Source organism: Hippocampus bargibanti, linkage group LG05 (assembly GCF_051943395.1).
Source record: "Hippocampus bargibanti isolate YZ-2025 linkage group LG05, ASM5194339v1, whole genome shotgun sequence".
Lineage (NCBI taxonomy): Eukaryota > Metazoa > Chordata > Actinopteri > Syngnathiformes > Syngnathidae > Hippocampus > Hippocampus bargibanti.
Window position 1 is genome coordinate 11,362,905 of NC_142738.1, and position 16,280 is coordinate 11,379,184.

The 16,280-nt window shown below is 40.0% G+C and overlaps 1 protein-coding gene across 1 annotated transcript; it reads right to left on the reverse strand.

Annotated features, from left to right (window-relative positions):
• Positions 1–3,924: 3,924 nt before the first annotated feature.
• LOC148897918 (long-chain fatty acid transport protein 2-like) lies at positions 3,925–14,937 on the reverse strand. The gene is made up of 10 exons (XM_088996496.1): positions 14,427–14,937; positions 10,860–11,069; positions 10,622–10,777; positions 7,329–7,453; positions 6,239–6,433; positions 6,072–6,162; positions 5,805–6,003; positions 5,072–5,169; positions 4,184–4,314; positions 3,925–4,114 (listed from the first exon to the last, which is right to left on the reverse strand). Exons 1-10 carry the CDS (start codon positions 14,881–14,883, stop codon positions 3,938–3,940), a joined length of 1,839 nt encoding a protein of 612 aa, XP_088852622.1. The 5' UTR covers positions 14,884–14,937; the 3' UTR covers positions 3,925–3,937.
• Between the last annotated feature and the right edge of the window lie 1,343 nt (positions 14,938–16,280).

A 16,280-nucleotide genomic window follows, 5' to 3' on the forward strand; every position in this document is an offset into this window, starting at 1 on the left:
TTTATTTTTTTCCCCGAAGACACTTTCTTCCGGCTACTCAACACTTCCAGCTTTTTTAGCCAATCAGACAATATCAAATTAAACCTTTAAAAAATTATAAAACGGAATATAATATATGTAATCCTAACACAAAAGAATATAATGCTCAAACATAAAATTACAGTAATTAACAATTTAACAAATGCTTACATTAGCATTAAAGGACAACCGACACCTCAGACAAGTTGTGTCCATAATTTGTAAAATCACTTCAAATGACTTCTACTGAGCATACGTAATTTACAAAGATTCCACCGTGTCATGATCTGGTTGGCGACCAACGGGGGGCGCTGTCGGCCCCGCCTGCACCTGCACAGGTGCTGGTCGTCCTGATCAGATTGGCGACCAACGGGTAGCGACGTCAGCCCTGCCGTAGCCTCGCAGGTGCTGGTCGTTATAATCACTGTCACTTAAAAGGACACCCGGCACGACCATCCGTTGTCGTTTCATTGTTTGCTGCATGCATTGTGTATGTGTTTGTTTAACCTTGGCGGACTTTTACTTTTGGTCTTCTTTTGCTACTTTGTATTTTTTTCCATTCAGATGATTTTGATGTTTTACATTTTGTTCCTGCTGACTTTAATTTAATACAATTTGTCAAACAACCTCCTGCCTGCTTTTTGGGATCCGCACACGCCATCACCACCTTGCAAACCGTGACACACCGCATATAGCTAGCTATATTTTACGTTTTAAGACTCGCACAGAATATTCAGGAAGTCTTGTTTTCGAGTTGATGACGATGCCTGACGTGATGTCACGTCAAGAACGCCCCTGGCCGAGAAAGTGACACACAATGCATTTTGGGTACTTTGTTTAGTCTGAAAATATTGTGTTGATGCCGAAATTAGAAGGAAAACATAAATAACGCGATGGCGCATCGTGTGTTGCACCACGACTACCTATTGTGTTAAAACCATACAGAGTTTGACACAAATTTCCAGCAGACAAATCAGCCCATTTCCAACAGAGCTTGTCCGCCATCTTGTGCATTTTCTGGGTGCTACATTGGAGTCCAAACGGCTCGAATTGATACGGAAGAATTTCTTTAATCGATTGCAAACATTTTTGCTTTCCTCTTCAGAACTATTTGAATCATATTCATAACTGGATGAGTAGCAAGAAAGCATCTCCTGCCAATCTGAACTCTCTGAAGCCATTGTTTTGATTCCGGAGCAAAGCAGGACGTCCTGGTGTGACGTCACAAACTGGGGGCAGGACTTTCTGAAAATCCCCAATTCGCAGCTCATTTTGTTGCAGTTTTGGCACACTTTAACTCATTTTTATTGGTGTTTTGCATTTCACTAAAAATATCAGCCTGCGTGTTTTGGGTATTTTAGATTCTATAAAACGTTTTTCTGATGTCAGTTAGGAAACAAAAAAAAAAAAATGGTGTCGGTTGTCCTTTAAGGTAGCTAATTGAAAGGCTCAGCTACCTGTATGGTGATAGTTTAACCTAAATATAAAAACCAAGAATCATAGCATATGATTCTTACTTTTTATGCTTAGTTGAACAGTAACAAAAAAATATTTTTAGTAAGAAAAACTTTCCTTTTTTAGAACTCCCCCCAAAATCTTTCAAATTAAACTTAAAATCATGTTTAAAAAGTCAAGCTAATATAATAATGATCTAACTAAAAAGAGACACCAAGGCGAAAAAAATGTAAAAAGAAATTATACATTTCATTTATTAACACCTTTCAAAGCTCACAAGGTCAATTTACAGTCACAGGACACTTTATTCTGTGGGTGAGCAGTGGCAGCCACACGCGGCAGCGTTCATTCAACCCGGAAGTAACATAAAGGAAAAAAAAGTTTACTTTTGAATTTTAATATTGATAGGGTGATGTGGTGAGTAAAACCCCACTCACTCTTCTCATATTTGTTCAGCATTTAGTCACCATGGACTATTCCATGCGACCGTTTGTTGCAAATAACACACATATCATGTGCGTTTAAAAAAGGAGGGTTAAAAATGTAGGAAGAGCGATGAGAATGTGAAACTGAGCCTTGTATGATGATGATGATGATGAATGGAGGGAGGGAGGGCAAACCGACGTCATTTTTTTCTTTGTTAACTGACATCAGAAAAACGTTTTAGATGATATTTTTATTCAAATGCAAAACACCAATAAAAATGACTTAAAGCAGGGGTGCTCACACTTTTTCAGCATACGAGCTACTTATAAAAACTACCAAGTCAAAATGATCTACCCACGACAAAAATGCAAAACATTATTTTCAAATGTTTTAAGGATTCTTTGTATGTACGTCTGTGGTGGTTCTTAATTTGGTTCTCAAATTTGTACAGATGACGGCTGAAGAAACCTTCTCATCGTTGTATGTACAATGTATGTTGATGTACATTGCATAACTGAATAAGCCAATATTGCACAACACACATAATAACTACATATACATAACATAATAAATAACTATAAAAATTTTTTGTAATTACCTGAGTTTACTTTGATGACTTGCACTGAATTGAATCAGCCAGGGATGCATAGTCCGGACAGTAGATGCAGACAGCCGGCCTCAAGCACATTTCCAAATGTTCATCATTCATGGTGGAACGGTATTTGGACTTAATGATCTTCATGTAGGAAAAGGCTGATTGAAGATAATATCTCTTATTTTTTAAAATCTCTGAACAAGGAGTCAGCTGCTTCAACGAATGTTTCTCTCCGTCTTGGAAGGACTTATTGTTTTTAACAATGGCGTGACTCACCCGGAACAATGCTTCGGTTGGCGGCTTTCGCTTTTGAAGTATGTTGAGTGAAAAATGACCGCTGTCCGGACAACTGGGATTTTAGTTCGTCCACCGTTCTCTTTCTCAGCTGGCTTTTCGGCGTGAAGTCAATGTCGTATTTTCCATGAACAGTCCGAAAATGGCGCTCCACATTTTCCCATTCCGTATGAAAGTAATATGTTTTACCCCCTTACTTTACCCAGGTTTCTCACTCATTTTGATCACCATATGTTTTAGCAAGGGCTTAAAATCTGAGGTAATTCGCTGACTAGCTTGTAAATTTTGCCTCGTTTAGCGCCGTTGTTTACGCATGCACGGCAACCTAAAGGTAAAAATTCAGTTGCCCTGTATGTCAATCAAGTGACGGGACATTTGATAGGCTGACAAATGTTTTTTTTACTGTCACGCTGCGATCGACCAGTACTACCTCCGCGATCGACCGGTAGATCACACGTAATGAGCACCCCTGACTTAAAGTGTCCAAAATGTGCAAAAAAATTGAGCTGCGACTCAAAACAATGGCTTCAGATTCGGAGAGTATGCTTTCTTGTTACACATCCAGTTATGAATATGATTCAAATAGTTCTGAAAAGGAAAGCATACATGTTTGCAATCGATTAAAGAATTTATTCCGTGCCATTTTGAGGCAATAGGGGGGGGGGGGATGTAGCACTAAAAAAGAGGCAGAAAATGGCGACAAAGCTCCGTATAAGGAATTAATCAGCCTGTTTCCACAGGCTGATAAATAAATAAGCTTGGACGCCCTCTTCTGGTGGCTTTTGGGTGCAACATGAGGTTTTCAGACCAAACAAGTACAGCAAAATACATTGACGTGATGGAAGGACTGCTACAATGTGTCTTTTTTTCGGTCAGGGGCGTTCCTTTAGTGACGTCACGTACGGACTCGTCACCAACTCAAAAACAAGACTTCCTGAATATTTAGCGCGAGTCTTAAAACATAAAATATAGCTATATGCGGTGGAAACTTATTAAAATACGCTCAGTAGAAGTCATTTGAAGCCATTTTACAATTTATGGACACAACTTGTCCGGAGACGTCGGTTGTCCTTTAAGCACGGACACACAGCCACTCACATTTGAACTGACATTACACACACACACACACGCACACGCACACAAACAGTGTTATATTTTGATTTTGCCTGATATCACGTCATTGAATATATCCATTGTAAGTGGAACATATTTCTTCTCCCCGTCATCCAGAAAATAAATTGGATCGGTGATAGTTGAGGGGTTGAAGCCTTCCTTAAGCAGTGCCACCTTCATAAGCTTGAACGTTCCCGTGACATTCAAAGAGCTCTGCCATGAAAGTGGAATTTAATATTATTTGCAAATGCGCCTCATTTGGTAACCAGATGCTTCGAGTACCTGAATCCTGATGAAACGTGGCCTTGCGTAGGCTGGCAAGAAGCTTTCAAGGTGCTTGAAGATGCCTTTGGAATCAAATGTAACTCCATCTTTGAGAGCTATGGCCGCCATGCCTATTCTCCCCTCGTTGCCTGTGAACATAAAAAAAAAATGTGAACAGTGTATTTATTTGCTTGGCAAAACAACCGCTGACCGTTGTTTTATACTGGAAATACTGTATACTACGTCCGCTTACATGAGTGCAAGGTCTGAGTGGAATGCCAACAACATAAGTCGCTTTGCTTCACTCAGATGGGAATGCTAATGAATGTTGATTACTGTATAGGGATTTATAATGAAATACTTCAGTAAACATATATGCTGGTATGGTCTTTATCTCAAATGTGTAAAATATAATCACTGTTTACACATTTTAAACATACTGCTACCCATAGACACACAAAAATTCCTTGGCGACACACTTGTTACACATATTTTTTTTTTCGCATCACTAATATGCACACAGACACGCACAGTCATATATGCTAAGATGTTGGATCTTTTCAATTTTATCAGGGAAATATTTGGGAAATGGGCAATGAATTGGCAGGACAGGTTGGTCCAAGTGAAATTGATGACTGTTTTTTTACTAAATGTCGCCTCCTGCTGTGGGTTACAGTGAAGCAAGAACATGTTCACAAATACACAATGAAAACGAAATGATGAAAAGTAAAAAGTACAACTTCCGAGTCAATATCAGTAATATTATTTTGGCACTTCTGACAATCAAGTCAACTTGATTAAATTGTTTATTCTTTGGCACTCCTTTCCATTTTTGTCACATATGTCCTCATACATATTTCATGTTTTCTTGAGGATTGTACCGTGTGAGAGTGGTGCAACCATTACCGGGCACTTCCACACCATACACGTTGGCCTCGGTGATGTCGTCCACCAGAGTGATGACATCAGCCACTTCATTGGTGGATACATTCTCTCCTTTCCATCTGTTGTTCATAAATCAAATTAAACAAATACATAAAATCCAAAACAACTAAATAAAACAAATATGAAATAAAATGGATGGATGGATAGATAGATAGATAGATAGATAGATAGATAGATAGATAGATAGATAGATAGATAGATAGATAGATAGATAGATAGATAGATAGATAGATAGATAGATAGATAGATAGATAGATAGATAGATAGATAGATAGATAGATAGATAGATAGATAGATAGATAGATAGATAGATAGATAGCAGTGACGTGCAGTCAGTGGAGGCAGGTGAGGCAGTGCCTCACCTGTCATCATGGAAAGCTGTCATGGAAATATCAAATGAAAAAATAAATTAAGCAGTTAGATGTATTTAGTAATTTGTATTTAGTACGCACGTCACTGATAGATAGATAGATAGATAGATAGATAGATAGATAGATAGATAGATAGATAGATAGATAGATAGATAGATAGATAGATAGATAGATAGATAGATAGATAGATAGATAGATAGATAGATAGATAGATAGATAGATAGATAGATAGATAGATAGATAGATAGATAGATAGATAGATAGATAGATAGAAAAATCAGGTTGCGCATCCTCAGCTCCAACAAAGAAAGGAGGAAAGTCACCTGAAAGTGTCGCCAATGCGGTCTTGGAAATAAACGAAGCCATCTTTGTCGATGAGCATCAAGTCACCGGTGTTGAAGAAGACATCGCCTTTCTTTAAGACATTGTGCAGCTTCTTTTTTTCCGTCTGCTGCAGGTCTCTTGCATAGCCCCAAAATGGTGCCCTTACAGATATCTCAGCCACCAAAAGCCCAGGCTCACCTGGCAAATTTACAGTGAAAAAAAGTATTTGAAAATAATACGGTGCACTTGCGACGTGTGTGACACACCTTTAGGAACCCGGATGCAAAGACCCGTTGAATCCCTCAGAGGTTTTCCCTGTTCCATGTCATACTTGATCAGCGCAAAGGGAAAACGCCACTGGAAAAGGACAAAGCTAACGGATTAAGAAGTCAAGCTAAACATCAAAAAAGCATGGAATGAAGTCAAGACTCACTCGATGCAAGAAGTTGTCTCGTCCCACTGCTCCTATTTTTCCGCAGTAATTCATGAAAATGATGTTACCCTCCGTTGCTCCGTATAGCTCCATAATTTGAACGTTTCCGAAGCGGTTTACGAAATCTCTCCAAACGTTGCTTCTGATGCCGTTGCCGATGGCGATTCTTACATTGTGGCTTTGGTCGTTGGGTTTCTCATCAGGAAAATAAAGATAGCGTTGGGACTCCTTTGTGCTTGCCTAATCTTTAAAACCCCGGTCATATTACTTTGTTCTTTCCAAAATATATTATTGACGTTTAACCCAATTTTATGCACTTGAAAAATGAAAAAAAAATCACATTAAATTAAAGTGAGGGATGAAGAGGAGGGACGCTGGTCGACTGCTTAGTGCAAGGGTGTCAAACTTTTTTTTTTTTGTCATGGGTCAGATTTTAGTCACCGTTTCCCTTGGAGGGCCATTATGAATGAAACTGTATTTAAAAAAAGTCTAATAATGGTTTATTCAACTATTGTTTAGGTTACCGAAATGAGGGGTTTGATAACAAGAAAATATGTATTACCTATGAGAATTGTGAATTTTGGTACGAATATGCCAGTACTGTTTTTAAATGGGAGGAATATTGGTGCCATTTGATTGTCATCGCTGGACACCTCTGGGGCGATTGTGCTTTTTGGTGCCTGTAATGGGCAGCATTTTCACAGGTCGCTTTGTTCAGCGGAAAGGTCAGTTCAGAGGCCATGGGTTCTATTATGGCTATGACCTTTTTTCTGTGGAATTTGCATGTTTTCCTCATGACTATGTGGGTTTTCTCTGGGTGCTTTGGTGTACTCCCACATTCCAAAAACATGCATTGCAGGCTAATTGAACACTCCAATTTGTCCCACGGTGTAGGTATCGGGGGAGTGGGGGGGTGGTTGTTAGTCAAAGTGTGACCTGTGATTGGCCGACAACCGGTTCAGGGCTCAGTGCCCAAAGACAGCTGCGACTGGCCCCAGCAATCCCCCCGCTGCCCCCCGTCCGACCCATAAGAAGGTAAAGTATGTATGGAAAATATATGGTTGGATGGAATGAAGAGTAGTGTGCCTACCTTTGGTGTGTTACAGAGAAAACGCATTATTTCACCAATGTACTGTATGGCAGTCACGTTGTATTTCCTGCAGTCATCCCAGAACTGAGATGAGGAGAATTTACTCTTTAGGACAACTGTAATACCTGGATACAAATGCCACAAAAAAGACCTTAAGTTGAATACCTTAACACTGGTTTTGTCTCACTCATTCACTGCCATTCCTGAATGGATTCACAAATTGAAAAGCACGACGTGGTGCACCATTCCCAAATTTGTTCTGGTTTTGGTTTTTCTTGCAGAGGGGTGCTGGTCAGACCTCAGGCAATGTTTTTTCCCTCCCACGAGGGGGCAGCATTTGCCTTTTGTACAGCCACCCCCACTTTCGCTGCAGATAATCAAATAAGATCGACATAAACCTTTTCATTCTGATGAAAGAAGAGAGTCTAGAGCCGTGTTGATGGCGAAATTAGAAGGAAAACACATAAATAACGCCATGGTGAATCGTTGTGTGTTGCACCAAGACAACTATTTGATATTCGCTGACACAAATTCCCAGCTGACAAATCAGCCCATTTCCAACGGAGCTTGGGCGCAATCTTCTGCTTTTTCTGGGTGCTACATTGCTGTCATTGACGGCTCGAATTGATATGGGAGGACTCCTAGAATCAATTGCAAACATTTATGCTTTCCTCTTCAGAAGAACAAGAACAAGAAAACATCTTCTCCGAATCTGAAGCCATTGTTTTGATTCTCGAGCAACCTTCTGAAACTGGCCATTTCCGGATTCATTTTGAAGTCATTTTTATTGGTGTTTTTCATTTAACTAAAAATATCAGCCTGCCTGATTTGGGTATTTTAGATGCTATAAAACGTTTTTCTGATGTCAGTGGGAAACAAAAACAAAAAATGGTGCCGGTTGTCCTTTAAATGTAGTATGTACAAACCTCATAGCACAGTAAAAACACTACAACCCAATTTATTAACTGTCTTTCAAATGTGAAAAATATCCCTGATCAGTTAATAAATTTGTCTCAAGGAATATGCAAGATATGGCATTTACAAACTATTTCGCAGATACTTGGAGGAGGAAATGGAAATAGATTAAAATAACATATGCACTGTGATTTATCAAGATTGCGTCTGTTTTTAAGTTTCCATCGAAGGGGCAAAGAAATCAACATTTATTGAAAAATGGAATCACTTTCAACATTCAAAACATATTATTACACAACGAAATATTCAAGCTCAATAATACCTACTTGTGTTAAATTCCGCCAAATCATAGATGGTTTGTCCTGACCGCGCGCTCAACAAACTCCTCACTGACGCTCTCGCCTTCACGCGCTAACAAAACACGTGTACCGTCGCCGAGCACACAAACATAGACTACCTGCAGTTGAAATTTGCATACTCGGCTCGGCAGCCAATCAGAAGCCTGCTTCTTTCTTCTTTCTTACGCTGCATTGAATAATAATGTAGGCCTAAAACTAAATACTTTGTGGGTCTTGCAATTTGAGTGAAAATGACAAAAACCCTGGCACTGGATTGGAGACAATTTTGCACATCGTCTGGAAGTGAATGAGTTGAATGATAATAGCAGTGTCTGAAACTCATGACAAAAAGTTAGCGGACACCAGGGCAGACAACTCTGAAAAGTTGCCTGCCCCATTTTTCACAACTTGAAACACAATAAGACGACTAATCACAAAAAAAAACATTGTTGCGAAGTATAAAGGATGTCTTTAAATTAAAGAAGTACCTACCACAAATGCTCCCTTGCTTAATTTATGGTAAATATCCCTTTGCTGAAGATTTTGCTCCAGTTGTCGTTTGTCGTCATGGTGCACAATGCAATGTTTGCGTTGCCTTGTCTGCTAAAAGCCACGTGGACTCCGCTTTCTAAGCGCCTTTCAAAAATCTCAAGTACACTTTTCAGTCATGGTATAGACTGAAGCACGAAACAGGCTTCTGATTGGCTGCCGTGCCGAACGTTCGTTAGAAAGAGGAGGCGCTTAGAAAGAGGAGTCCACGTGGCTTGTAACAGTTTGCTTGTAGCTTTTGCTTTATTGAATAAAACAAACGTTTGATTTGAAAAAAATATTTTCTTTTTTTTTCTTGAAGAAATTGTTGGCCACCGAGGCCGAGACGTTTTGAAAGTTGTACGCCCGACGTAAAAGTTGTACGCCCCGGGCCTCCGGGCAGACTTTATTTCAAACACTGTTAATAGATTTGCACAAAGTCAAGAAATAAACCAATAAAATGCACAAGTGAATATTTGTTCATTGCTTGAAACAACCACAAAAAGGCAAAATTAATTTAAAAGTAGAACTTGCTTGATTTTGGGGCAATTGTATTTGGGCACATGAGTGGGCACATAATTTCGCATACTTTTTTTTACCAAGACCCAGACTAATATGCACCAATGTTGATTTTACGCCTCATGTTGCGCTTGTCAGTTAAAGGACAACCGACATAATTTTTTTGTTTCCTAACTGACATCAGAAAAACGTTTTATAGCATCTAAAATACCTGATATTTTTAGTAAAATGAAAAACACCAATACAAAAAGAGTTAAAGTGTACCAAAACTAGTTGTAAATGACCTTGGAGATGGCGAGTTTCAGAAGGTCCCGCCCCCTTGTTCGTGACGTCAAGTGACGCCCCCTTGCTCAAGAATCAAAACAATGGCTTCAGATTCGGAGAAGATGCTTTCCTGTTACTCATCCAGTTATGAATATGATTCAAATAGTTCTGAAGAGGAAAGCATAAATGTTTGCAATTGATTAAAGAAGTCCTTCCGTCTCATTTTGAGGCGTCTGGACAATGTAGCGCCCAGAAAATGCACAAGATGACGCCAAAGCTCCATTGGAAATGGGCTGATTTGTCTGCTGGGAATTTGTGTCAACTAGTATCAAGTAGTAGTCTTGGCGTAACACACAACGATTCACCATCGCGTTATTTATGTTTTCCTTCTAATTTCGCCATCAACACGATGTTTTCAGACCAAACAAAGTACCCAAAATGCATTGTGTGTCGCTTTCTCGGTCAGGGGTGTTCCTGACGTGATGTCACGTCAGGAATCGTCACCAACTCAAAAACAAGACTTCCTGAATATTCAGCGTGAGTCTTAAAACGTAAAATATAGCTATATGCGGTGGAATCTTTGTAAAATACGCTCAGTAGAAGTCATTTGAGGTGATTTTACAAATTATGGACACAACTTGTCCGCAGGCGTCGGTTGTCCTTTAACTTACACTATACCCCCAGAGTCAAGTCCTATCATTGAAATGTAAATGAATGGATGACGCGTACCTAACTCAATGGCTCCTGTCAATCCAACAAGTCCCGAGCTATGATAGAGAGGGAGGCTCACATAGAGCACATCGTCCGATTTCAATCCGCAGGAGCAGAGAATCATAATCAATCGCCACAGTTTGGTATGAGATACCACAGCTGCCTTCGGGAGACCTGTTCAAGAGAAGAAGCAGTTAGAGGAAATGACAAAGCCGTTTCCTCTCTCTTGGAACATCACCGATCTGATTTGGCTCACCTGTTGTCCCCGATGTGTACACGTAGAAGGCAAGACTGTGCGTGTTCAAATGTGATCTAAAATCTTTGGCCAGAGGTTCAGAGGACATATTTCGCATCTTGTCAATGAAGTCGAACATGCCTGAACTTCTTTGTTTGCTCCCCATGAAGAACACAGTCACCTGCCTCTCGAGAAGCTCTGGAAGCACCTCATCCACCGCATCCTCCAAGTCTGGAAATTAAAAATAAATAAATAAATCATTGAGAATGTAGCCCACCACACATCCATACTGATAACACTGCTAAGTGACAAATCTTCATCAGAGACGGCTTATTAACTCATTCACTGCGATTCACAAATGTATTCCGGAATTGAAAATATGATGTAGCACACCATTCCCGAATTTGTTCGGGTTTTGTTTTTTTTTTCTTGTTTGGGTGCCGATAAGGCGCTGGCCATGGCCTGTGGCATTGTTTTTCTCCCTCCCATAAGGGGGCAGCCTTTCCCTTTTTTCCATGTTTGTGCTTTGTTCCAGATTCAGCTGTTGTTCAAGTGCTATATAAACCGATATGAATGTATTGCGTTGTACGTATTTGGGACAGCTGCCCTCATTTCAAGCTCATACAACTCCAGACCCATATCATTTGGGATGTAACTATTTTTTTCTGATGAAAGAAGATAGTTGTCAGAGATATGACTTTGTTTTTCATTTGGCAGCCTATCTTTTGGATGTACTAATTTTTGCCTTAACGTGTTTATCGGTTTGAAATAAGTAGGAATTTTTAAACACGTTAAGGCAAAAATTAGTGCATCCAAAAGATAGGCTGCCAAATGAAAAACAAAGTCATATAGTTTATTCGATACATTGTAAGAATGAAAATTGTAAAGAGCCGTACATTGGGGAGACTCAACAAATTCTCAAAAAAAGACTTTATCAACATCGCAGGGATAATACTAGTGGGCCTCAATCGGCAGTACATTTGCAACCACTCATTTGACGACAATGAGGTTAAAATCTTAGCGAAAGAACATAGATGGTTTGAAAGGGGGGTAAAATAAGCGATTCTCATAAAACAACAAAATCCTTCATTAAACCGGTCTGGTGGGGTGAGGTTCAATTTGGATCGTTCATACAATAGCCTGCTTAGGCAACACAGGTTAGGCAACATTCGTAATGCTGATGAGGTGATACCGGTGGGAGTGGGGAAAATGGGCCAGTCGTTAGTCAGGAATGTAGGAACAATCAGTGGGGCCACAGGGAGTGGTCCTCCGCTCCCCCCAACCTGAGAGTAGGGACCTGTCATAGCTGTGTCCGGCGCCGCCATGTCTGGACATTAGGGATATATAAATAGGGCCGATACGACCGGTAAGACTTTAGTTCGCTGACGAAGCCTCTTGGATAGGAGGCGAAACGTCCGAAACCTTCACATTTGTACAGATGACGGCTGAAGAAACCTTCTCATTCTGGTCTGTATGTTCAGAGTGTGTTCTGGACAAGAATATCCTTCCTTGTTCCAGATTAATCTGATTATGAAATCAACCAATCAGATCCATTCATCCATTTTCCATCCATTTTCTGTCCCACTTATTCCTCATTAGGGTCGCGGGGGGCGCTGGAGCCTATCCCAGGCGTCTTCGGGCACTAGGCAGGGGACACCCTGAATTGGTTGCCAGCCAATCACAAGGCACACAAAGACATACAACAGTCACTCTCACACTCACACCGAGGGACAATTTGGAGTGTTAAATCTGCCCGCCATGCATGTTTTTTAGAATGTGGGAGGAAACCGGAGGACCCGGAGAAAACCCACGCGGGCCCGGGGAGAACATGTAAACTCCACACAGGAAAACTCTGCACCGTGAAGCCAGCGTGCTAACCACTCAACTACCGGGCCACCAACCAATCAGATGATCCTGCTAATTGGAATGAAATATTGCACGACATGCTCCCTTGTGAACTTTTGCTTATGAACCTTGTGAACGCCAGTCGTAACCTCAAATTGTCAAAACAGTCAACATTTGTATAAGAGCGTCTATTTACAAAAATACGAAGTTTGCCTATACAAACAGTAGCACTTTTACAAGAAAAGTGATTATGCATCCCTGACAACAAATCATAGGATTTTTGATTATAAATTAATATGTGTTTAAATTAACCTCTGCAAATATTTTCCCAATTTCAGCATTTTTAATTTTCCTAGAACACCGTTTGGTCCGATTAGGACAAGGATTTTTTTTACCGGGGGCCACATTGTAGTATCGGTTTCCTCTCAGGATCCATTATGAATTTAGAGAAGTCATTAAAATGTTTAATCCCCTCCACACATAACATATAGAGCACAAAACTAATTAATTAATAACCACTTTTCAAAGTTGAAGTAAAAAATAATGGCTGTTATTCAGTAGTACGCCGTCAGGGCCTGCAAGACCTTCACTGCGGGCCTAAAAATATCTGAATCACAGACTAATGTGAATTTTATTTTGTTTATGAATTCTTATTAAATAATTCCAAATTGGCTTTGGGCTTTCTTTCATCGCTTTCCCCCTGTTGTGCTACTCCCAGGTGTGTGTTTTCGTATTTTTAGCATTTAACCAATCACATTTCAGCCATCATGTTACCACGGTCAGAAATCTATGTGGATGCCTTCACAATCAGTTCTGACTGGCTTGTCACATGGTTAGTCACAAGCCAATCATAGTACCACTAGCCGCTAGTGATCAGAGCATACTGGCCAGAGCCAGCACACTGTATCTGTAGTGAGCTGCATAAGCAAATATATTGTTGTGTTGATTTAATTGCGGTTTTATTGAAACCACAATGGCTGAAGGAGAAGAAATGAATTTGTTTGCAGATATACTGTTCAAGCCATTTTCAAGACGGACTTTTCACAAATAGATTGACATCATTAAGTTTGGACAGCTCTGAAGCTAGCAAAAATAGCAAATAATATTGAGATTTTATGAAGTTATCATGAATCCACACGTTCACAGTAAAAATTTGAACAGTTTAATTTCTTCAAGTCACAAGCTATTTCCTGGCCAACTACACCCTCTAGTGGACGTGTAGTAATATCACACCACACTCGCTGCTGATTGATTTAGGCGTAGCGCTACTGAAGGCCGAGGAGCGACATGCACGGCCCGCTACTGCTGTTATTGTGGTTTAGATGGGACAATTTGACATTTTGGTTCGGACTTTAGCTAGCATCATGGAATTTCACAAGTTTGATTAGCATTCACGGGCCGAATAAAATGATGTAGCCGGCCAGATTTGGCCCCCGGGCCTCGACTTTGACATTAGGAGTCGCAGCTCCCTAATGAGATAAAAACTTGAACGCATTTGTTTGATTAGCGATTTTTGTTTAGGTTAAATGCATAATGTGATGAGCTAACTTTCTCAGCCTACAACCAAAAATGCGTCTTCCTCGGCATTGCGCCGCTGGCGTGGCGCCTCGTTGATGGCTATGAGGATTGTTTGATGATTATTAGGATTATTAGATGTTTATTATGATATGAGGATTATTAGGATTGTCTATCCTTGGACAAATTAATCCACATGAACAGTTTTTGTTTTGGTTGACGTTTCACCTTCGGATACGAGCAGAACTTGTGCGTCGCTGCAATTGAAGCAGTGCAGTAGAGACTTGGACCTGATGTTCGTGTTGAGAAGAGCCGCCGAACACCCAATCTTGAACAGAGCCAACCAGAGCCACACGAACATGGGCTCGTTGGTCATAAACAAAGTCACCGTGTCGCCTTGTTTCACCAAGCCGCTTTGCAGAAGAACCCGCGCGGCCTGGTTGCTCAGTCGATCGGCGTCCTGGTACGTGAACGTCTCATCTTTGAAAAGGAGGAGCGGCTTGTCCGGCTGCTTTTTGGCCCTCTCCAAAAAGCTGTCCAGGATGGTGTAATTGGTCTGCGTGTATTGGGAGACTTTGCGTCTTAGTCGCAGATTTCTCACAATGTATTTGACATCCTGGTATAAGTAAGGGAAGTAGAAAAAAATGCAAACTGTAAAAGCTGCGAGGATCAGCCACCAAATCATGTTTAAAACCAATCACTGTCCCTTTGAGGAAGACAATCTGTATGAACCTCAGGAGCAAAATGTATCCAAACTATTGTTGTCGCATCGCATGGGCAGGTTGACTCAGTTTGCAGTGGAGGGTGGAGCAAAATGAGGCCCAGGTTGTGGTCACAAATGAACTTCTGATTTCATCAGCGCCCACCCGAGTCAATGATTACTGAAAAAAAAACATCAGAGTAAATGTAATCCTTCATGTAATGTTTTACATAACGTCAAGCTTGCTCATTAAACTCAGTTTAAAACTGTGGTCCTCGTTTGGCTTTTAAATGACTGCCTGTTGAAAGCATTCAGTACATTGACGCACAACTTTCGCAATAAGAACCTCTGACCCGAATATTGTACATATTTTTCCAAGTGCAATCAACCCAGTGTTAAATATTATACATATTTGTTTATGCATAATCTATGCATTTACAGCCATCGTATGCATGATTCTTTAAAATTTCATTGAGATAACTTTATTTTGATCACTTTAATCCAGTGTCGTTTTTGGCAGATGTTTATTATTTTTTTGTAAGACTGGAGTCAATGTTCATTTCTCCTAAATAAAACAAGAACCAAAACGTTTTCTTTCGGTCATTTTTCCATGAAGCAACCTGCATCAAACAGGCCCAAAACATGAGCAATGGATGACGAATACTAAAAAAAATGAAACAAGCATGTCATCGAAGGCAAAATCAAAAGACAAGATAAAAACAACAATGTTTTAATAATATAGATTTAATGTTGCGGCTACGATGTAAAATGTATTTCATCCACAGATCTGACCGATGACTTCACACACGTATTCCTCCCACTGCAGCTCAGAATAATACACCTATGTGATATAAAATAAATAATAATACATTTAATTTTTAAGCGCTTTTCACAACTCTAAAGGACACTTTACAGTCACGCCAGGGTTCACTCTGCCCGGAAGTAACACAGCAAAGTTATGAAAGGAAGAGGAAAGGAAAGAAATGACATTTCATCCCAAACAAGTAGCGTAAATAGTCCATACACTATTTATGTAAAATTACTATATATGCCTTAATCTACATATAATCTACATAAATTCAGAAATTGACATTCGCGCTTTAATCCTGGAATAAATTTGACCATAAACTACCCTCGAATTTCAGCAACAGTTTGATATGTTAACAGAATTAGTTGCAACTTCATCGTGCATTGAGAACGTCTGACACACCACACGCTAACCATTTCGTCCAGTCTCGTTTTATCAACAAGTAATCATAAACCAGAGGCTCTGAAGACTGCAACGGAAACACATACGTAATTGTACAGTTGGGTGCAAATTACATTTAAAACAAAAAATATTGCTGCAGTGAGAGTAAACTAGTGTCAAGAAGTTTCAGTGT